General features: G+C 45.7%; 1 protein-coding gene across 1 annotated transcript in view; it reads right to left on the minus strand.

Moving 5' to 3' along the window:
* Positions 1-3,457: 3,457 nt before the first annotated feature.
* SNCA (synuclein alpha) overlaps positions 3,458-24,615 on the minus strand; it is a 48,432-nt gene continuing 27,274 nt past the window's right edge. The window contains exons 5-6 of the mRNA XM_035112606.2: positions 6,181-6,270; positions 3,458-4,064 (exon numbers count right to left, since the gene is read on the minus strand). Coding sequence (XP_034968497.1) covers positions 4,032-4,064; positions 6,181-6,270 — 123 coding nt within the window. The 3' untranslated portion in view covers positions 3,458-4,031. The remainder of the gene's footprint in view (positions 4,065-6,180; positions 6,271-24,615) is intronic.

Raw genomic sequence — 24,615 nt, forward strand, 5'->3', positions numbered from 1 at the left:
ATAACATAGGGAATCTCTGGATTTAGGCAGGAGAAAGTGTGAGGCAGCAGTAGCTGGAGGAAAAACGTCACATGGGCCATAATCCACATTAAGTTGAGGTATGAAGGGGCCTTTAGAAAGAAGAGGCAAAGTGAGACAAGGGGAATGTGGATGGCTTCTCTTGTTATGGGGGGGGGGGGTTGAGTAGAAGCTGGAAATGAGCTCCAAACACAACAACTTGCAATGCAATCTTAAGACAATGGAGCAGCTGCTGTTCCCCTCATTCTTCATGGATGTGCCAAGGGCCACCAGTTTTGGAACCCCAGATCTAGAGGGAAAGTTATGGTACAGAAATCTTACCTCAGGGAAATGCCTGTGTTTCCTCTCTGCAAAGCACTTAAATCTCATGATGGTGTACCACATCGAAACCCTTCAGCTGTGAATATTAAATGACATCCCAGTCTATGAGAAGAAAAGCCTGATTTCAACACATGTAATTAGGAGTCACTAGAACACCAATTAAAGCTGTTGAAAAAGTGGGGGGGGGGGTGCAACATGTAGGAAGAATAGTGGGATAATTTATTATTAGTTCTTGCTGATTTGAGGAAAGTTTGCTGGCTTTCAGTTCTGTAGGAGCTGTTTATAACTTTGGATGAATCCCACTCCCATTCCATTGAAATATTTCACATCATTCGGGAGAGGGCTGGGGGGTGGGGGGTGGAAGAAAAGGGGGGAGAGGGAGGTGCAGCCAACCATTTAACCCCCATTTGTCTGCACTCGTGGTGCGATAAAATTCCCATTACCACTTGGTACGATAATAGCAGGCAGATACAGACGGGCACCTGGCAATTGGTAAATAATCACTGTGTGCATGCAACCATTTCATAAACCAGTTGACGGAGCACATATTCTCTGATCAATGATTCCAGTCACCAGTGTTGTAAGGCTGATCTGTAAGTGGAATCAGAAAGGTGTGAGGGTAATCAGCAGGTAGATAGGCAACAGAGCAAGCGAGGGCAGGCAGGCAGGCAGGCATAGTCAAGGAAGCTTTTAGCCCAAACACATGAGGGAAAAGCCAGAAGTCACTCTCTAGCCTGGGGGAGGGGGACATCCTTGCCAGGAGATCTTTTCAGTCTGCAATGGGGACCCTGAGGTGGGTGACCGGAGCAAAAGGCATTATGTGGGTTCAAGGACACAGTCCAGGCAGGCAAAAGCACAGAAGGAGGGTGTGATGCAGGGTCAATGAAGGCTGAGAAGAGAGGGTGTGGCTGGGGAGGGTATGTCCTGAGGGCTAGAGAGAGCCACGGAGGGCCACCACATTCAGGCCACAGGACTCAGATCCTGCCCGCCCCCAACAAAAATGGGGTAGCACAAGGCAGGACTGAACATTACAGGTTCCAGCTCTAATAGCTCTGGACATACAAGGTACTGGGCCAACTATATTGTCTGCCAAATGATTAGGAGAATTTCACTAGGTGTTGGCTGCAGACATGTGGTTAAAAGGAGGCTTTTTGTCCCACTAGATTTCCAAGCGGTTGAATGCAAATTTTGGAAAAAAATTACTGGTTGGTAAGTGGTTGTTCATGTCCAAGCAGAGAGAGAGAGAGAGAGAGAGAGAGAGAGAGAGAGAGAGAGAGAGAGAGAGAGAGACTGGGAACGAGCATTTCTGCTTCTTGCTTCCTTACTTAAGCTCAGTTATTCTTCTCCAACCAGCTTTGCTTATTGCACAGAGCTTCTGGTTGCTTTCAAAACAAAAATGCAGACACTCTGGTCGGCCCTTTGACTCTTGTTCATTCGATTGGAGGATTCAGTTTGGCCAGGGTCAGCTTCAGCTCCGATACCTGAAGTCTTCTGTAGTTCCACAAGCAATAAAGTCCCCCTTTCCCCAAGTGTTTTGTCTACTTGTGTGTGTGGGGGGGGGCTGTGCAGGATCTAGAGGAATTTCATTGAAATGCAGCATATTACTCGTTCACAGCATCTCTCTCTTTCTCGCATGGTTGCCATGGAAACCATGGCAGCCTATGGGCAGCTGCCTTTCCGGCCATCTGAGGGTAGGTTTTTCGGCAGGCGTGTGAACTGGAGGCTACTCCCACAGTGTTATTGCAGCTGGCCTTGAACTGTGAGTGGTTTGGCTCCTGTGAACCTAGATGAGGAGGAAAATATAACTGGAAGAGACCAACGCAACTGACTCACCTTTCTCAGGTGAATTTATGCGCTTAATATAAGGACAGTGGTTCAGAAGCACAATATGATGGCAACTTGACACAATGCGATAAATAATTAAGACATCTTCATGCACATCTATGAAAAATACATTAATTGTGTGTGTGTGGTGCATGCCTAAGGAGAGGTCTCCTGTTACCAAGCGTGGAAACCAAGATCCTACTTTATAAAGTCCTCTGTTTTGAAGGCACCCTCTTGTAGTTGAAGTCCAAGTCCAGTTTAAAGCTGAACAAAACTAAGAAGAGAAAGCAGGAGGTGCCTGAAAATGGTTCATCCACATTGAACAGCTGGACAGCAGACAAGGCATGCACACAAGTCACCTGGTCATGGAAGGTGGCTGTTGCACATGCTGTAGAGGGCAGTGAGGGGCATCAACTGGGAAGGTAGACCATGGAGGAAGAGGAAAACTGATCCTAAACCTCTGCTGCCTTGCGGGATATCTTTGGGAGATGAAAAGGCTAAGGAGTAAACCTTACACAAATCCAGAATGGAGTCCCTAAGATGGTTGGACGGCACCTTCGACGCCTCCTTCCTGTAACCAAGCTGGTGCCAAACACATTGCTCTGATTTCCTTTGGACCACATCATCCTGTCATCTGGGCAGCCCAGGATCTCCATACAGGCTTGTGCCCCAGGGAGGTAAGTTTGGTGCCATTGATGCAACAGTTTGAATTCACCCCTGGAGGTGCACTTCATTGCTTTTGCGACAGACAGATGCCAACAATACTCTAGACACCTGAAATGGCCCCTGTTTTTCTGCCCTTTTGCAGGCAGTGAAATGAGAGGAAGTTTCCCTGTTGGGCAGTGGCACTCCCTTGACCTCCCGAAATTTGAGTCGCTGTTTACTGAGCGGGAGAGGGGAAGAGGCAAGGGGGGCTCAGAGGCTTTCCTGATGTCAAGGTAAATCCTTAAGGGCCCAATTGCACAGGGGCCGCCCACACTGGCAACCCTAGCTTTTGCATAGCCTCAGGATTAATTTCCTACACCCAGCTTTGTCACAACGATCAGTTTGCTTGGAAGAAGAGGGACTGATAGGGATTCCAGCAATCTCCCTGAGTTTTGATTCCCCCCCCCCCGCAAGGCAAGACAGGGGACAGTGTCCATCGCTGGTTCTTTTCAGGGAGCTGAAAGCATGTACTGTATTTGCTGTCATTTAGTATGTGACACAACCCCAACGTGAGAATTTATTGTGAAAAAGGGGAGCTAATTATTTAACACCGATTTTGAACAGATAACATTTTATTTATTCCAGTTGGACACTGTTATTTACAATTGCAAATTAGTAAAACGTTTCACAAAACAAGTAAGATCCCACAGTAAATATTTATAGGTGCATAGTTCATGCTCAATTACTTTATATATATGTATATATGTATAGAAATATATTAACAACTTTCACAATAATGTTATCCTTTGACAGAAAAAGAAAGATCATAGGTAACAGTTTAAAAAAACCTTGTGTTTAACAATACCAAATTACCGACAATCTCTCAACAAAACATGTACAGCATTAGAAAGAAGGAGTAGACACTTAGGTGTTTTTTATTTTATTTTTTTAAAAAAACTGCTTTCGGACTTTTTAGAACTTGAAGCCACAATATCCAGACAACAACAATGGCTCTGAGACCCAGACCTTCGTTTCAGAGGGAGGTCGGACGCTGAAACGAAAACTGGACGCAGTTACAGATGCTCCGATCATTGCTGATGGAAGACTTCAAAAGACACTGTACAAACTATAAAAAGTAGTTCACGACTGGGCACATTGGAACTCAGCACTTGTACAGGACAGGATGTCTTTGCCAGAAGCTAACAGAAGGAAGAGAGTTGAATTCAAGCCTCGGGTTCATAATCCTGGTATTCTTCCTGTTGGGAACAGCAACATCAGCATTGAAGAAGGAAGAGGAGGAGGAGGAGGAGGAGGAGGAGGAGGAGGAGGAGGAGGAGGAGGAGGAGAAGAAGAAGAAGAAGAAGAAGAAGAAGAAGAAGAAGAAGAAGAAGAAGAAGAAGAAGAGGAGGAGGAGGAGGAGGAGGAGGAGGAGGAGGAGAAGAAGAAGAAGAAGAAGAAGAAGAAGAAGAAGAAGAAGAAGAAGAAGAAGAAGAAGAAGAAGAAGAAGAAGAAGAAGAAGAAGAAGAAGAGAGAAAACATCTCAATATATAATGTGCTAGTTCACACTAAAGTGGTACTTAGTTTCAGGTGGTTGCTCACTAGGGATGTAGGAGAAGCATCATGTCACATTCTTCTGCATCGCTTTAATGCACAAAGTGGGAAAATCTTATGGGAACTACTTTGCACGATGGCAAATACACCATCTTAATGGAGACAGTTCTTCAGAAAATTCTGTAATGCAGTGACATTCACAGTCCATTAAAGGCTAGAATTTTGTATTTAAATTTAAGTAGGTATACATTCGTAGGAACTTGACTGAAGAACGCAAGCTATTAGAGGGGGAAGTGTCTTGCAGGGAGAACAAAAACCTACAATTCTAAAACAGCTTTTGAGAAATGGCGTGGCCAAGGAAGCAGCCTGTGCATGTCTTTTCACACTGAATAATAATATGAATCATGTTTGTGTTTTCTTTGGTACTGGTTTAGGATCTGAAATTAAAGTCCCTTACACTGAATTTACCGGTATTATAAGATAAATCACAAAGAAGGTGGCTCACCCCCTTGTTTAAATATGAATGCAAATTTTAAAAAAAACACATGCTTTTGAGTGAAGAATTTATCTTTGGCAGGCTTCCCCCCCCCCTCTTTCCATTATTGTTCTGGTATTGCTTTTGGGCTCTGTCGGCATGAGGGTCATAAAAATGGTTTTCATCCTCAGTAAGTGTTTTCATACCACCCAGGAGTAATGAGGGGGCATTGTTTGTTTGTTTGTTTTAAAAAAAGTTTTAATCATTAATGCATGTTATTTTCCTTCTATCGTGGGGGTTTGCAGTTTGACAGCATAACCTTAGGTGCATTTACTTTGAACTAAGTATCTCTTTGTTCAGTGTGGTTTCCACCTAGATAAATGTGCATGGGATTATGTATGTATGTGTGCATGTTTGCTTTTATTCCATGCTGGAGCAGTAAGTAGTGTGGTCTTGTGGAAAGGTGCAGGGCAGTGGGGGCAGGGCCTGCCCACCCATGAGGTGTGATGAATCCACTGCCTCAGGTGGTGGAAACTGAAGAAGGAGCATGCCTGTGGTCACCCCACTGTCAGGGACTGGGCAGAGTAGGTGTAGACCGCCTCCCCATCCTGGCCCTTCCAGGGAGGAGGAAGAGAGACAGTATAGATTTACAACAGGGGTCTGAGGGAGGTCACAGCTCAGAGGCAGATGAGGGAGAAAGTCGGGAAATCATGGGAGAGCCAGAGCAACACCCAGCCGACACGTTGTCATTAGAAAGCATTCTAGACCCTCCATCTCCCAGAACCCGGCGAGCTTTAAAAGTAGGAGAGCAAAGAGCTCAAAGACAGAGGGCATATAGCAGCACCCGTGGAGGAGGTGATGAGAATGACGAATGAGGAAGTGGGAGAGACGGAGTGTGTGGAGATTCACTTGGGACAATGCCATTATCCAAGAGACGGGGTTCTATAGCCTCTCTCTGTAAAGACTGAAATAAAAAAGGACTGTAATAAACTTTTCCTTGTCTTTATACTTTCCTGGGCAACCAGATGGGAGCTGCTGACAGCATCCTATGGAGACGCAGCACTGGTTTCTGGCGAGATCTCACACAAAAATTCACGAGAATGTGTGAGATTTCAGTGAGATCTGCCAAGATGTTGCCAGAAACTGGTGCCACTGCCGGCACCACTTTTCCATGGGTGGCAGTGTGTGGGGTGCCCACAGGTTTCTTCCGTGAGTGCAGTACATGTTTATTGACAAACTGGCTTTTAAATTTCTCCCAACACTTCAAGCATAAATTACCAGGACGTCTATCACGAGGTGCCCATTAATAGTATACTCTGTGAGAACCCATCAAAGAAAGATTTTACCTCAGGAGGCATTTCGTAGGCCTCGTTTTCTGGGTCCGCTGGCATGTCTGTGTTATCCATCATTCCTTCCTGCGGGAGGCCTTCTTCATTCTGCGATTGTAAACAAGAGGAGGAAACAATAGCACGGCAGATTTCTTCTTAGTTTAATTTGAAATACAACCCACCACTTCCCACCTCCAATAAAGCTATTTGTTGCACAGTTTGCTCAATGGAGTATTGAACACAAAATGTTCCATCAGAGCCACAGAGAATGTGGAAGACAGAAATTCCCCTTAAACAGAGACCTGCTCCTCATTTTCCCCCCCATTTTAAATTTTGGTAAACATTTCAAAAATATTTAATGAAACCCAGAAGGCTAATGGCAATGTGGGTGCAGCTGTTGTTTCTCACAGGCTTCCATATAAATTATAAATCCATCATGGAAATTAGCACAGTACTTCTTATTCACAACGCCTGTAAAGGTATATTTGTGCCAGCGGAAGTAATTCTGTCCTCTCCCTCCCCAACAGCCAGAAGGCCCTCATCTTGGTGGTAGGGCTTTGCATGCAGAAGGTGCCAGATCCACTGCAGCATCTCCAGGAAAAAAGATTCCTTGTCTGAAGCCCTGGAAAGCTGCTTCCACTGAGCTAGGAAGACCCATAATTCTGCATTGCAGGGGATTAGACTGATCCCCCATAGTCCCTTCCAACTCTACGATTCTACGATTCTATGACTCAGTATAAGACAGCTTCCTAACAGAATTAATGGCTCTCCTTGCCCCAGCATGCACACTTAGTGCGTGTACCCCATGAACATGTTTGTGCTTCATAAGCAGTTCTTCTACCAGGGCCGTCTCTAGGCCTGGGCTGGGTGGCGCAATGAGCCAGGGCACCTGGCCACCAGGGGCACTGAAGGGGCGCCGAACAGCTGGTGTCCCAGGAGCTCCATGCGAGGCGGCAAAAGCGACGGCACTAGCAGTGAGTTGCAGAATCAGCGAGACTCCTGCCTAGAGTGGCACCATGCGCCTGCTGCCACTCTAGGCAGGAGTCTCGCTGGTTCTGCAACTCTAAAGCTGTCGCTTTTGCCGCCTCGCATGGAGCTCCTGGCTGCCGTGTTCAGTGCTGCCTGCGCCCTGGACCATGAAGGCTCTGCGGAGAGCGTGGCCAGAGCCCACCCACCCGGCAGGTGAGCCAAAGAGGAGGAGAGCCATTCGCCCTCCAGAGCACGGGGCTCCCCCTTCGACATCAACCTTGGCTTGCTGCCGGGCTCTAAAGACTCGGGAGCAGGAAGTTCGCTGGTCTTTGGGCCAAACTGTGTGCCCCGCGTGACTGCCCGCCCCCTGTAGGGAATGTGGGGCAAGCTCCCCTCTGGACTCCCCCTTCCTAAAAAAGGTCAACAACTCTGGGTCAGGGAATTGGGGGGGGGTGCCGGAGGGATATTCGCACCACAGCGCTGGATATGCTTAAGACGGCCCTGTCTTCTACTGCAAATGTGGTCTGTTGGTGGTACATTGTTGTTTGCCTTGGCATAGATTGATTGATATTGGTGTGCCCGTGCAGCATGTAGATGTTCTTAACCATGGACTAGATCACCTTTCCTGTACGTTGCAACCCTATGATTCCCTGCTTAACAGCTTTAACAAGCGCCAGGTTTGTGAGATGCAGGAAGCCATAGATCATTCAAAAGCAGCAATTACTGGTAGGCCAAGACATATTTGACAGTCAAGATGGAGTAAATGGAGCTAACAGGGAAATCATGGGAAAGTGGCCCCTTCGTCCTGGGCTGAGATACCTAATGAACTACTAGATGCAACATCTGTCACTGACATATAAAACAGGCAGCAGACAAGCAAGTCCTCAGTCATACTTTGTTGATTAACCTGTCTCACAATGTCTTCTGATGGCGATCTTCATTCCAATTTAGATCAAGAACCTTGGCAGCAACATCTGTTTCAGTTTTATGTTCTAAATTCTGCCAATTGGCTGGCTTGGTTTCTCCTATAAGTATTTGAAGCTGCTGCTCTTAAAACTGTTGCCTTAAGCCAATTGAAATGAGATGAGATGACTTTAAACCAGTGCTTTTTTCTGGGGGGACGCAGGGGCACGCATACCCCTAAACATTTTGTGAATCTAAGTTTGGCCTCATTGAGGGGCAGCATTTCAATATGAGTAGGAAAATGAGAGTACCCCTAAACATTTTTAAAGGAAAAAACCACTGCTTTAAACTATCACCAGCAATGGTCTTACAAGGGGCACTGCAACCCAAATATTTCCAAGTAGCCCAGAGATGGGCAGAGGAGATGCGAACAAACATCCTTTGAGTACTTTTGAAAGTACAGCATAAAAAATGCAATCACATGTTCATGTAGGTGGGCAAAGCAATAGCTGCAAATAAAAGATCATGCATGTTATAGTTCACTTTATTTTCTTATATAATTAAGGACATGAACCAAAGGAATACATCACTACTTCACTACTTCACCTTTGGAGAATTCAGTCAAACTAGAAAGTTTTGGAATTATAATCATGTTACAGTGGTACCTCTACTTACGAATAACTCTACTTATGAATGTTTCTACTTACGAATGGAGCTCCATCCGCCATCTTGGATGTGGTTTAGATAGGATTTTTTCTACTTATGAATTTTTAGATAGGGTTGCTTCTACTTACGAATTTTTTCTCCCAATGCATTCCTATGGGATTCGACTTACAATTTTTTTCGACTTACAAATGTGCATTCGGAACGCATTAAATTCGTAAGTAGAGGTACCACTGTACGTCTATATAGAGCACAGTCCATAGCACATTATCTGTGACAAGCGAGTGATAGAGCCTTCTTTCCTTCCTTCCTATTTGAAATGCTTCCAAAGCAATACAAATTCTACCAAACCTGTTTATTGGAGGTGACTGCGGCAAAGGTGTGTGTCTAAGACATGACCACTCTTTGAAAGTGTCCATCTTTTGACTTTTTTTATGACCACTGCATACCCTGTTCCTTAAAAAAAATAACACCAGATGAATTAACTTTCATTTTCACACACTATCCACTTTAACATCTACTTTATTGATTTTTTAAAAAGTTTTCCTTAAAAAAAAAAAGATGTTGGGTTGGATGTAAAGTAAGTTAATTACACTTCAAGCCTCACTGATTTCAAAGGCAACTAAGCGCTACTAATCTGTTCTGTATTGAACCCATAATAATTAAACATTTGTGAATTCCTGATGTTTCCCCCACAAACTGCACAATCCTATGCCCGTTTATTCAGAGACAAGTCTCACAGAGGTTCCTGGGGATGTAGACAAAGAGTTGTGGTCACAAGCGATTTTTGCACTAGTCATGTTGCATCCCTTCGAAACCCCTGGCAAAAATTATCCCGAAGGTGGGTGAATTTGAAGAATTTGGTCTCCAAGGTTACAGATACCAATAACTTAAAATAAGACATGAAACAGCCCCCCTTTTAAGGTATTTTACCCCCCCCCCATCAGAATGCTTATTGACGTTGAGGTTTGTGCTGATCACGAGCTTAACGTTTTGTGTCTGCCTTCCCCTTTCTTTTAAAAAGCAAACTTTCCTTTTGGGAATGAAATGTGTGTCAAGCGAAACCCACTTATAAATGGCTCTTGAGGTTCCACAAGAAAGAACATGTCTGCCTTCTAATGCCGTCTGTAGAAGGAAAGCAGAAAGCATCTGACCTTAGTAAAAACGGAAAGAACCATTTTTTTCTGGCTGAGTTGAGGGCAGAAAATCATAAACTGCTGGGCCCCACTAGATTTTCTAAACATATGCCTCAGCTACCTGACAGGTTATTCTGGACTGGTCTGCACTGAGCAAATCAAAACGACCAGGGTAGTAGCATTCTGGGGCAGTAAAATGTGTCACTTCAAAGAAGAGGTACTCACATTACTGAATGCTCTCTTACAGGAAAAAGCTCCCTGCAATTATAAAACAAGCAGAGATGTGAATAGGCTGGGCTTGAACCTCTGTCTGTTTTGCTGATTTATTTTTTTAAAAAACTTGTAACAGGCAGTTTGTTGCATGGGGGAACATTCAAAAATGGAATCCACCACATGCAGCCTGAAATAGTACACTCCATGCTACCAGCTCTGTATTACAGTACTGTACCTGTAGACCAGGCCATATTCTGATGCACCTTGTAGACCAGACTTAAGAAAATAAACATATATGTCTTAAATTAGGTAGAAACGTGTGCATAAAAAATGAATATATTCAGGAAAATAACTTGCAAAATTCATATTAGGAGAAATTGCTTGCAAAAGTGCGTACATTAGGCAAATCTGCAAACTAAAATGTTTTTATCGGGAGATATTCATATTGAAATGCTGAAGAATTTTCATGGTTTTTTTTTTTAAAAAAACTACCCCAAAAATTGTGCTGAAATGTGGAGAACTGAATTTTAGGTTTGAAATATTGAGGAACTGAGATAATTGAAATGGAGAGGTTTTTCCACCCCTACTTTCACACAGTTTGATCTTCTGTTGTGTTCCTGTCTAGCAATACTGACCTTCATGATTGCTTGCTCCTTAAACTAGCAATTACTGAATTAACCCAGATCTTGACTTTTTGGATCCATGCCTAAATGCACTCTCCAACCTGTTAGCTAAGCTCCTGACACTGTTTAAAGAATGAAACCCAATAGCTGCATCATCCTTTATTCTTCTGCAATTATTTATCCGTGCTAATAGAGCCTCCCCAAGAAAGCTTCTCTCCTGCCAATTAACTTTAATGAGAAAAGCTGCGTGTTTTTCTGGCCATCAGTGCAAGCAAATACAGTACACCTGTTGTTGAACATGTTTATCTAGTAAACAATCATTTTAGCGTATTATATTTTAGATTATATTTTTTATATTGTATCATTTGAGCAGTGTTATGTTTCTTGATGGCAGAAAGTGAGGAGGAATTAAAGTACCTCTTACTGAGGGTGAAAGAGGAGAACACAAAATACGTCTGAAGCTCAACATCAAAAAAACTAAGATCATGGCCACTGGTTCCATCACCTCCTGGCAAATAGAAAGAGAAGAAATGGGAGGCAGTGAGAGATTTTACTTTCTTGGGTTCCATGATCACTGCAGATGGTGACAGCAGTCACGAAAGTAAAAGACACCTGCTTCTTGGGAGAAAAGCAATGACAAACCTAGACAGCATCTTAAAAAGCAGAGACATCACCTTGCCGACAAAGGTCCGTATAGTTAAAGCTATGGTTTTCCCAGTAGTGATGTATGGAAGTGAGAGCTGGACCATAAAGAAGGCTGATCGCCGAAGAATTGATGCTTTTGAATTATGGTGCTGGAGGAGACTCTTGAGAGTCCCATGGACTGCAAGAAGATCAAACCTATCCATTCTGAAGGAAATCCTGAGTGCTCACTGGAAGGACAGACCCTGAAGCTGAGGCTTCAATACTTTGGCCACCTCATGAGAAGAGAAGACTCCCTGGAAAAGACCCTGATGTTGGGAAAGATTGAGGGCACAAGGAGAAGGGGACGACAGAGGACGAGATGGTTGGACAGTGTTCTTGAAGCTACTAGCATGAGTTTGACCAAACTGCGGAACGCAGTGCAAGACAGGAGTGCCTGGCGTGCTCTGGTCCATGGGGTCACGAAGAGTCGGACACGACTAAGCAACAGTAACAACAACAATGTTTCTTAAAGTATCTTCAACAAAAGGTAATAGTGAATTGGGATGATTATTTCCACTAAGAAGCTGTGCTGAACAGGCAGATAGATGCCTGTTCTCTTCAGTTAAGACCCCAGAATTAGCATAATTATTCCTGATAAGCTTACAGAAATCTACCTCTTTTAATCAGCAGAGTTTATAATAATTTCCTGTCTCCGGTTACTACTGTCTGGTATGCAATGAAATATTTAGCAGCTTTATTCGGTTACAAGTTCAGCATTTTCTTAATGAGACCATCTTGTTAAACAAGACCAACAGAATTTTCGAATATGGACACATAATGTTCTCAATTGTGTTTCTCTTTCTTATGTCCAGATGCCTGAGCGAGGGACCCTGATGCAGAGGACACCTTTATGAAAGTGAACCAGCTGGAGAGAGAGAGAGAGAGAGAGAGAGAGAGAGAGAGAGAGAGAGAGAGAATGGGGGCGAAGGGGAAGGGAGGAAACTAAAAAATCTGACTGCTCCTCTAAGGCCAGAGATTCATAGATTCATGGAATTGTAGAGTTGGAAGCAGTGGTGTAGCATGGGTTGCCAGTGCCCAGGGCCATGAAAAGTGTGGGTGGGAGGGAGGAAAATGGATGGAATATGCATGTGCATTCAACTGCCTAACAGTGTCTGTGTCACCCAGGAGATTGCAGCCACAGAGATAAGAAAAGAAGAGTTGTTCTGCTGTCTGGAGAGGTCACTTCCTGGTCAGCATCCTGTTCTCATGGTGGCCACCCAGATGCCTGCAGAAAACCCTCAAGCAGGAACTGAGCACAACAGCCCTCCAGTGGTTTACAGCAAGCGGCAATTGGATGTTAACATCAGACCATGGTTTAGTGCTATAGGGATGAGCCTGAGTGAGCCACAAAGAGACCAGAAGCTTTCACTTTCATTTTTTACTAAATGCAGTTCCTCATTTTGTCCAAATGTGCAATCTGTGTTAGTCTTAACTGGTATAATGAAACAACCCAGGGTCATTTAAAAATGTTGAGTTATTTTCTAAGCCAGTTAAGACTAACCACAGTTTGTTTGGGAGTAACAAGTGATTGTGGTTAGTTGAAGATGGAAGCGATAGCTTCCAGTCTCCTCATCATGGCCATGCTGAAGGAGGTGGAGGGAACTGATGGGATTTCACCATTGGGAGGTCCAGCCGGCAGCTCCCTCTTCGTCTCAGTCCCGGTGATTCCCATGGAACACGAACACGACTCAGGGTCTCAGCAACCTGAGCACGCAATCAGCAGAGATGCCCACGCAGTTTCAGCGGAGATGATAAGGCAGCAGCAGAGAGGCATTTTAAAGTGGTTTATTTACAGCTATATTACAGCATGAAGAGAGAGCGAACGATGCTTTCTCTCTTCCATCAGATCAAACAGTTCAGAACAGAACTCAGAACAGAACCAGTACAGAACTGAAAGTAGAAGTCCATAAAAGGATATACCTAGACATGTGACATATACCGTGTTTCTCCTAAAATAAGACGGTCCTCAAAAATAAGCCATGTCAGGCTTTTCATTAGTATAATAAATATAAGACATCCCCCGAAAATAAGCCAGGGGTGGGAGCCGCTTCGGGGAGCGCAGCGCAGCGCGAAGAGCCTGGTGAGAGGCAGCTGCGGCTGCAGGTGAAGCCCGGGATCTGCGTGGGCGACTGGGGACGAGCGCCCTGAGCGCTGCAGCAGTAGCGAAGAGGCGCCCGATCAGCCCGCTTCTCAGCTGATCGGGGAGCGCAGCGCAGCGCGAAGAGCCTGGTGAGAGGCAGCTGCGGCTGCAGGTGAAGCCCGGGATCTGCGTGGGCGACTGGGGCGAACGCCCTGAGCACTGCGGCGGTGGCGAAGAGGCGCCCGATCAGCTGAGAAGCGGGCTGATCGGGCGCCTCTTCACTACCACGCAGATCCTGGGCTTCACCTGCAGCCGCAGCTGCCTCTCACCAGCCTCTTCGCGCTGCGCTGTGCTCCCCAAAGCGGCTCCCGTGCAGCCGCCTCTTGCCGCTTCGGGGAGCACAGCGCAGCGCGAAGAGGCTGGTGAGAGGGCCGTGCATGGAAGCGGATGGGGAGAGTTTGGCTGCTGAGAGTCACCCCCCTGGAGGGGACGCCCTTGGCCCGAGCAGAGCGCCCGTAAGAAGGCGAGGCCGCTCCCCTCCGCCCGGCTGGCCGGCGCCCATGTCTCTGCCCGCGGTGCTGCCGGGCTCCTGCTGCCCGCTGGCCCGGCTCTCGGCGGCGCCCGAGGCGCCCAGACCTTGCTCCGCCTCCTCGGTCCCGCCGCCCCCGCCAGCTGCCCGGCCGCGATGCTCCCGCTCCGGGTGGCCTCAGCCCCGCCGGGCCGCGCTCTCCCCCGGCAGGGCCTGCCGTTGGGCGGGGAGGCTGCCGCTGGCGTCTCGGGCGGGGCTGCTGCCGGCCCGACCTCTGCTGTCTCTGGGGCTGCTGCAGCTGATCTTGGGGTGCTGCCTGGTGGCGCTGAGCTTCGGCGCGCTCTCCCTCAGCAGCTCCCCGCAGGTGAAGAACTCCTGCCCCTTCTGGGCCGGATCCTCGGTAAGTGCAGCCGGCGGCCGCGTCTTCTGTGGAGTCGCAGACATAAAGCCGCCTTCAGATTTGGCCCGCCACCCCGAAGCCGAGTCCTTCAGAAAAAGTCCCAGGGGGGCCGGGGGCCAGAGGGGCCGGTCGGCGCCGGGAACCTGCTTCTGTTTGCGGCGCTTATTCAGTAGCGAGCGGCTCTTGGAGGGGCACCCAAAGGCGATCTTCCTTTATTCACCCCTGATTGTTTTCTATTGGTTCTCCCGCTCGAAAAAAATAAGACATCCCCCGAAAATAAGCCGTGGTGTGTTTTTTTGGAGGAAAAATAAATATAAGACGTGTCTTATTTTAGGAGAAACACGGTATCAGCAGCAACATGCCTAAGTCTTAAGGTGGAACTGAATCTCCTGACAGGAACATGAGTCCTGAGGCTTATGCGTATTATGCTAACTAGATCATTGTTTACGCACATATGCAGGCACAGTAATGACTTCAGTGTTTACAAATAAGCAAGTGAGTTGTATTTTCTAACATGCAAGACTTACTCCATGTATAATCTCAGACCAATGGAATTTCCAGATGAAACATGAATAAATATGTACTAAGGGGTGGCTAGGATTGACAAACTCTCATGCTCTCTGGGTGCATTTTTTGTCTTCTCAAAATGAGGTAAGAGAACTGTAATTGTGCTTACCTATGATTAATGGAGGGCAGTCCTTTGTAGCAGAAAATTCTGTAACCTCAGCTAAATTAGGCTACGGCAGGGAGGATTGTATTCTTGATTACGTGCTTATTAATGTCACTAGAAACACCCACATTTTATGCTGTCTGGCATGATTAACTATTCAGAACATGAGATGTGTATTGCACAGAAATGGATTTATTTTTCTTAAAAAAATAGTAGTATTTAAATAATATTTACAACTTCTCAAACTGTTCACAGTCTCTGTTTTCTGGTACCTCTAGGGATAAAATCAGTGTTCCAATTTTATCCCCATCTTTGTTTTTACAGATGCTGTCTTTAAATGTTATGTGAGTTGCTAGCCTAAGGCTATATTTCTTCAGGGATCAGCCCTGTCCTCTAGGATCTAGATGGGTTTGCTACCAGACTGCTGTGAATAAGGCTGGCGCTATGGGGCTCCATACATACAACATTCTCTTCTAGGACCAGAGGAGACTGAGCACAGCAACCCCCGCCCCCCTATCTTGCATGCATTTAACACAGGCAATTTCAACCATACACAGTTGAAGATGGGCTGGTGAGGGGAAGGAACAGAGGTGGGAAGAACCTGGAAGCCCCAAGCAGACCTGGTACAAAAGGAGCTATTAATTGCTCAGTCTTCCTTCCAGGGCAGGTCCCTCTCAGGGTGCCTTTGGCTGGTGGCATGGCAGTTCTGGGACAATCTGGGTGCCACAATTTTAGAAGGATATTGACAAGCTGGAACGTGTGCTGAGGAGGGCCAGACCTGGCACTAGGGGTAGTCTCAGTGGCTCAGGGCGCCAGGCCGGCAGGAGGGTGCTGCGCCCGCCCACCAGGACGGGGGCACTGGAGTGATCTCCGCGCCACGGCGCCAGGGTGAGACGGCCCTGAGGAGGGCAACCAAGATGATCAAGGGTCTGGAAACCAAGCCTTATGAGGAACGGTTGAAGAAGCTAGATATGTTTGGCCTGGAAAAGAGGAGATCGAGAGGATATATGATAACCAACTTCAGATATCTGAAGGGCTGTCACATGGAGGAGGGAGCAAGCTTGTTTTCTCTTGCTCTGAAGGGTAGGACCCAAACCAATGGCTTCAAGGTACAAGAAAGGAGATTCCGACTAAACATCAGGAAGAACTTTCAGACAGTAATAGCTGTTCAACAGTGGAATGTGGTGGTGGTGGACTCTCCTTCCTTGGAGGTTTTTAAGCAGAGGTTGGGTGGCCATCTGTCTTGGATGCTTTAGTTGAGATTTCTGCATCGCAGAGATTTGGATTAGATGACCCTTGGGATCCCTTCCAACTCTATGATTCTATTATTTTAATATTGGTTTTGGCATGGTTACTGAAGAGAGAGCTTAACCACAAGTCCTGGTTCACTGTGCCAAACCTTGACTTAGCACAACAGCAAAGTGGCTTCAAGCTCCTCTCTGGGAGACCACATAGTAAGCCAAGGTTTGGCTTGCTGTGTTGTGTGAACAAGGACAGTGTATAATAAATGGAGGGGAGCCTTAAAAAATGAGCAGTGATGATGGAGAGAAGCTTAGTGCAGTAATCCTTGGGCATTTCACGTGTGTGAAATGTCAGACTCCTGACCACCACCCATGCCATTTCACCTAGCATTACTCATTACAGAGAGAAGGGCAGTGATAAGCGCATAAGAATAGCCCTGCCAGATCAGGCCAGTGGCCCATCTGCATCCTGTGTCTCCAATGGCCAACCAGATGCCTGTGGGAAGCGCACAAGCAGGACCTGAGCACAAGAGCCCTCTCCCCTCCTGTTCCAACTGGCATTCAGAAGCATTGCTACCTCTGACCATGGAGGCAGAGCAAGGCCATTATGGCAAAAGATACATGAGGGAGGGGAGCCAACAAGCACTTTGAGCGCTATTCCCTGCTGAACTGTAACATTATGCTGTATAAGGAGAGAGTAACAGCCACAAACTGTGTTTGAAAATCTGCAGTACACCTAAGAAAAGGCTCTTGCTGTTGTTGAAGTGGTTGCCCTGCAGTTATTGACATTGTGAGTTTCTCTCTCAAGAGCTCCCTTAGGTATAATGCATACACTAACGTCCGTCTACCAGGATGGTGTTTAACATTTCTTCCAGTTGAAAGAAAAGGCATCACTCGGTTGGAGAAAGTACCTACGTACAGTACTTTTGGATTCTCCCCAGCATTGGTAAACTACTAGGGTAAAGTGTGAATATTCAAGGAGATGGAGCATGCAAGCTAACAAGCATTTTGCTTAGCTGATTACCCTCCGGAAGCAGGCAAAACCTTATTATTGGCTTTAAGGGTGCAGGTTACATCTGCTACTAACTTGAAGGATGCGCATGATTGGTGTCAGAGGTTATTACGGCTACTCCTGAGTAACGACTCTCCACATACTTGTCTTCCAGAGTCTTTATTGGTGCACGTTATTTACAGTGTGATGAGCTGTCGGTTTCATGTCCACTTATTCCGTGTCAGAATCCGACACTGCCCCTTTTCGCCCCTTTGACCAACATAAGAGCCTGGGGACAGCAAATCTCCTCCCATTTCTCCTCCTCCTTAATTCTGGTGCCGGGGGAAAGGGTCTACCCTCAGTCTTTTCCCTCTCCCCCCTTTCCGTCTCTCTCTCTTCCCGCCTGTGGAGCAGGGGCTCTTCCATCCTGCCGGAGCCCTGACTCTCCCTCTCTGCTTCCTGACTACTTCCTTCAGACCCTGAGCTTCCATGGCTGCTTGGGGAGGAGCTGCTCCTGATGATAGGGGGAGGTTCTCTATACTCTCTCCCCCTTACAATTGGCTTTGCCAGTCTTCTTGCTCCAGAGACACTGGGCTTTTTTATTTTGTCATAAAACCATTCAATTCCTCTTCTTGGCATAGAGACAGTGTGGTGTACTGGTTCGAGAGTTGAAATAGGACCTGGGAGACCAGGGTTCAAATCCCCACTCAGCTATGGGGTTCATTGGGTTATCCTGGGCTAGTCACTGCCTCTCAGCCCAACCTACTGCATATGGAGAGGTGGAGAGCCATGAGCATTACCTTGAGCTTCTTGGAGGAAAAAGTATACAGAAATATACTTCCGCACACAGTTAGGTTAAAGATGCGATGTGACAACCATAAACTTAAGATAGCTTTAAAAGGAAATAAGACAATTCATAGAATCATAGAACCCTTCCCAACTCTACAATATCTTTTTTGAGGTGAGGTGACAAGGGCTATACACAGTACTCCAACTGTGGTTTGTATAACTGCATTATGATCTTGGCAGTTTTTTATTTTCAATTCAAAGGAATTTGCCTTTTCCACAGCCACTACCCACTACTGTCCATTGCACATTATTGCTCTTCACTCCCAACCAGGATTTTTTGAACACGTGCTGTGGGCAGCAGTGAGAGCAAGAAGGCATTTTCCTAAGTTCACCATAATTATTTGATGGCATTACATAATCTGAAAGATGATCACTGGGTTCCATCAACTGAGGTTATGACTGAAAACCAAATAGGAAGTTAGGCTACACAGACCACAAGTACAGTAGGAGCAGCCTGAGGATAATAATCACAACCCTCCCTCCCACAAGTAACATTTGCGGTTGAGCTAATGAATACTGACAAGCTGTCTAGAATTATGTAGCAATACCAGCTTTTAAGATCATGCTGGCACTGATACAGGACTCCACTTGTGTGCGTTCTCTCACATTTGCATAGATGGAAGAGAGATATAATTGAAGGAACGGGTGGCTTTACACATAATTCCGAAGCAATGCCAGTGACTGACTGTGCTTGGAACACAACATATAGAAACAGGCTCCCTTTTCTCGCTACTATTTGTTACGGACCGGTTGGGCGCAGAGGAATGGTAGGAGGAACCAGCTGGGGAACCCCAAGCGAAGAAGGCTCAGAGCCCGGGGATTGGTAGGACAAAAATGAGTGGTCAGAGAGAGAAGATTGGGAGGAGAAGGTGTCAGAAGCTGAAGAGGTAACAGGGCTTAGTGATCAGGGAGAGTCTGTGGCAGAGAGAAGCCTGGAATCAGAATCAGAATCTGCAGCAGGAGAGTAGGATGGGGGGGAGGGCGGCAAGAGGCAGAGATGAGTCAGGCTGGTGACGAGACATGGGTGTTTCCCACTCCTGCTGCAACCAACTCCTCTCCCCCACTGGTCTCCCATAACCTGAAGAGGTATGACAGGCAAGAGGACGGAGCCTCAGAGTACTTGGAAAGGAACCAGGGGAGGAGGAGACTTGGGGAGCTGTGGGAAGGCAGGGACCTTCAGTGGTAAAAACTGGGAGTAATATCTGCTACTCCCTGTTCACTCACTGGCTCTGTTGGGCACAGCAGAAGGTGGACATGACAATGCATCGGAGGAGCAGCAACTACCAACAGCTACCCCTGTCAGTGAGGAGACTAGGCTCACTGAAGGAGGAGAACCAATCTTGCCCAAGTCCTCCCCCACTCTCCAAAAACTGCCACCCTCTGGGAAGTGAATGCCAATCTCAAGCAAGATACAGTATTCACCGCCACCTTTCCTCCACAGTTCTTTTATTGCTTATAGGAGCACCTTCTCACTTTTCCAGGCAATTCTGAGCAAAAGGATCAGCGCAGGTCAGCCTGCTGGGTTTCAACCAAGTGGAATTTCCCCTTCCCAGGTACTACAAAGGCATCCAGCAGAGGACTCAAAGGTCAAGAGCTGTCACATGGGCTTCTTCGTGCTGTTGCAATTCTGCCTCTGGTGCATATGCATATTTCCTGAATGATAATGATCTCTCCCAAAGATCTCCATTTTTAAGTGATGGAATGTGTATTCTGAGTCAATACCTTGCTGTAGGGAGTCTTCAAACAAGATGGTGAGATGTACACCAATATTCTGGAGGGTATTGCAACAAAAAACAAAAACAAAAGCTTGCATTTTTCTGAAAACCTCCTTGTCTTAGAAATGCCCTTTGGAGAAGCAATCATTGGCTTCACTGAACAGTTTGACATTAATCCATAGCCTAGTCTTCACTAACTTAATGACCTCTAGCTGCTTGGACTACATTCCCATCAGTCCCAGCTGATGTGGTTGTGTTCTGTGAACAGGATCTAGATTGGAACATACAGTAGAGCCCTTTCTGCTTTGTGTTTTCCCAATGAAAGCTTCTTCCTTCCATGTGCTGTTGACCTCCAACACTGCTATTTCCTACAAACAGTTTTGTGGGGGAAGTCAACAGGGAAATGACACAGAGGCAAAGTGTTAAACACTCCATCTGTGCCCTAGTCCTGACCTAAATCATCACACTTCTGGCATTGCTGTTAAGAGAGACAGAGAGATGAGAGGATACCAGGACCAGGGTTCTAGTCGGAGCTGATCCTACCATTGGGCAAAGGGAGGAGGCCACATCAGGCAGCTGATTCTGGGTGTCACATAAGGGCAGCAGATGTTCAGCTGTGCATTGCAGGAAGTATCTGTGTTAGAATCATCCTACTCGCGTGTAGGACACTGGCAGAGACACATGCCCAACTGGCATGTTCTCTCCCTCCTGGTCGGTCGTTTGGGAGCTTCCAAAGCTTTCTCCATCCCAAACATCACAGCGGCTAATACCAAAAGGCATTAGCACGCTTAGGGATCCTGCAGAGTATTTGCAGTTCGTGTAACAGACTCAATAGCACAGCATTTTGGCTAATCTACTTTTATTTACATTTAATACACTTGGAGCGTTCTGCCTTAGCTCCTTCCTCTTTCTCATCAGACAGCAAAGAGAAGGAACAAAGGGCAATAGTCCCACTTCATAGAACACAGCAACATAAACATCCTGTCTCCATCACTTCCCACACTGTGGAATGAAAACATACACCGTCATGTGATAGACAACAATCTCATGACTGCAAACACGGAGCAAGAATCCTAACAATCTGGTGGAGATCATAAATGTAAAAGAGAATAATAATAGATGTAGGTATCAGAAGGAGAGATTTTGGCTTCAGGGCTCCTGCTGCATAAAAGCAAGAGGAACAAGTACAAAGTTTCCCAAAACTATCATTACTAATCCAACTTATACCCTGCAATGAAATGAAGCATCTGAATAATGGCTTGTGGGAAGCTAGATTTATTGCTTTTGATTGCCATACTTATCTCTTCCTACATGGGGGAAAACAGTGAGGAATCGGGAAAACATTTGGCATTTAAGAACAATTTCTGAAAGACAGAAGAATGGATTTAGGGAAGCAAAAGACAGGATCATTTTCATAACTGAGCCACACAGCGGTTGGATCTCCTGTCTCTGTGATTACCTACTACCTACAATTCATTTGTGACATTTCCTCCCCCTTAATGGTGAAAAAGCAGCCGAGTCCTCAACAGGTACTTCATCAAGAGTGTGAAGTAGTATAACAGTGTTCTGATGATGCCGGCAGGATCTCTGGCTATAGTATACTTTGAAGTTAAGCTCATCCTAAAAAAAGTATGGATCACATATACCCTTTGGATGTCTCAGGCTGGCTTATAAATGAAATTAGTTGCTGTTGCCTGCTGCTAATCAGCGTCATTGGCTGTGCCACAGAGTTCAAACCATAGCTGCCAAGTTATCCCTTTTTTTAAGGGAAATTCCATTATGCTGAATAGGTTTCCTTGTGAGAAAAGGGAAAACTTGGCAGCTATGGTTCAAACATTAGAGGCAGAGACAAAACTGTTTTAGAACATAAGAAGAGCCTGCTAGATCAGGCCAGTGGCCCACCTAATCCAGCATCCTGTTCTCACAGAGGCCAGCCAGGTGCCTCTCTTTTGGCACCCAAGAAAGAAAATGAAGATAGCAATTTAGTGGCATGAGAAACTTGTCACAGATTTCAATATTGTGCTGTTTGAAGTGACTGGAAGCACCGACTCCTTTTGGAAGAAATCTTTGTCCATACCCACAAAAATATTATTCAATTTCTTTCCTGGCAGAACTCTTCAAAACAAAACATAAGCATCAAAGATACAACCAAGACATCCTTACAATGACTTGTGCTGCCCAGCACAGGCTCAGCAGACCTATAAGCAAAGTTTCCTCTCTCTTTAACAACATCCGTTTCCCTGGAGCTGTTTTTTGGAGAGCTTCGTTTACATCTTCTGTTCCTTGTGGCATTCAGACAAAGAACTAACAGCCACCACCCTTTCAAGATGGTGAATTTGCAACTCAGTACCTTTGTCACCTGATCTAAGGTGACAACAGTCTAGGGTAACAGAAAGCAATAAGTAGGTGATCACTAACCCATTTAGGAGCTTAGAGCCCCTTGGATAAACTACTGTGGAAAACCCCCAACGTTAGCAATACACATTTAGCCATTTTCCATTTTAAACCTTCATTAATACACATATATCTCAATTAAATCTATTATACTTAACAAATCTTGCTTAGAGAATGAGCTACCCTGTTTCTCCTAAAATAAGACATACCCATAAAATAAGCTGTAGCAGGATTTCTAAGCAGCTGCGCAATATAAGCCACACCCCAAAAATAAGACATAGTGATAGGCACAGTTCTGGAGGGCGCCAAGGAAGAGGCTAGGCTGGACATGTAATTTTAAAAAATAAGACACCCCCTGAAAATAAGCCACTGTGTGTGTTTTTTGAGGGAAAATGAATATAAGACGTCTTATTTTCGGAGAAACACGGTAGATGCCCACCTAGGATGTCCTATCCATTCTTAGAGGCTGACCTTTTGCTAATTTGTTGCTTGCTGGTGCAGCAAAGTAGGTACAATACCAGAAGTGGAGCCAGACCCGAATGATCATCAAAGCCAGCTCCCTACACTGGACGAAATCCACCACTGTGCCAACCCTGATCAGTTGCCATGTAGCATCTGCTTAAAAACAATATGCAATATTTATTTTTATTTAGTACAATTGTACCTTGTATCCTGAACATAGCTGTCAAGTTCTCCCTTTTCTCGCGAGGAAGCCTATTCAGCATAAGAGAATTTCCCTTAAAAAAAGGGAGAACTTGACAGCTATGATCCTAGACTCCTTGCGAGTTGAACGTTTTGGCTCCCGAACGCTGCAAACCCGAAAGTGAGTGTTTCGGTTTGTGAATGTTCTTTGGAACCCGGATGTCCAGTGCAACTTTCACGGCTTCCGATTGGCTGCAGGAACTTCCTGCAGCCAATCGGAAGCCGCACCTTAGTTTCCGAACGTTTTGGAAGTCGGACGGACTTCCGGAATGGATTCCGTTTGACTTCCGAGTTACGACTGTATTTATTAGTTGTTTTTTTAAAAAAAGAAACAAAAGCTACTCAAAGCAACTAACAGCAATAAATTAATATCATATACTTTAAAGCCAGCATAAAAGCAAAACAGGGGGCGGGGGATCCAAAACTCATTCATATATATATTTTTTAAGTTCCCTGGGAAGAAGGACTGTTAAGCTACTGTGGGGATTGCAGCTTCTCATCACCCTTAAGAAATGACAGCTCCAGGGATTCTTTGGGGGAAGCCCAAAGTGATATAACAGTGCTTTAAATGTATGGATCAGATATGGCCTATCTCTCCCACGTCACACAAGACATGGCCCTTAGTCATGGGCTGCAGCTGTCCTGGTCTTACTCCTCAGTACAGTACTGGATCTCTTGTGCTCACCCCTTCCCTCCTCTCATTCTCTCAACAGGCCTTTCAAAGATAGAAGTGGTCTTTATAGCACACAAAGCCCAATAATTACTTATGTGGGTTAGTCACTAAGTAGGAAGAGCATATCAAGCTGTTTAGGTCTCTGTGCAACCTTGCTATTATCTCTTTCAGTGGGACGCCTGGATAAAAAAGAAGGTTGTGTGTCTCCCTCTCTCTGTGTCTGTGTGAAATTAACTTGTGTGGTGTTTAATAAAAAGTGAATTGTGTTTCCTGCTTTACTTGACAACCTTTTTCTTAAAACCAGTTTTCTGATAGTGAACCAAACGAAAACCTAAGAAATGCTTTGGTTCCAATTCCTCAGTGTTTCCACTGATCTGGCAGCAACACTTTCCCCTCCCAGATACTGAAGGGCCAGCGCTCAGTTCGTTGGCCAAGATGCTATGCCTTAATATACCAGATATGAAATAAAGTCTTGATAATAAACTGTACAATGCAGCATTCAGAACTCTGGGCATTCCTTTGCAACAGGAACACAGCAGCACACCCTGAATGGACAAAGAGGGCATTTGAAATGAACCCTCCAGTGGCCTTTTGTTACTCTTTCGCGGTGTAATTTTGTAAGGGGAAAATATTGGCTATTTGCAGCATTCAGCTGCGTAGGGTGTAGGGCTTTATTTCTTCACTGATGTCTTGTTTCATTCTGGCGTTGTCTGGTAAATTAGTGGTTTAATAACCCAATGGCGGGGGAGACCTCATTTTTCAGAAAACGTGGTGCTTTTTGAGAATACAAGAAGAGCTTTGCTGGGTCACACCAATGGCCCATCTAGTCCAATCAACTGTTCTGACCCTTAGGAGGTCCTGAACGCAAGAGCACGCTCCCTTCCTGCAGTTTCCAGCAACTTTCGAAACAGAAAGTGCTTCCTTATGCAGAGTCTATCTGGTTTACTTCACACTCCAAATGGAGATTGATCACCAAGGTCTTTCCCATAACTTCTCCATGAGATCCTTTTAAATGCAG

The sequence above is a fragment of the Zootoca vivipara genome, chromosome 9, assembly GCF_963506605.1.
Source record: "Zootoca vivipara chromosome 9, rZooViv1.1, whole genome shotgun sequence".
Taxonomy (NCBI): Eukaryota; Metazoa; Chordata; class Lepidosauria; order Squamata; family Lacertidae; genus Zootoca; species Zootoca vivipara.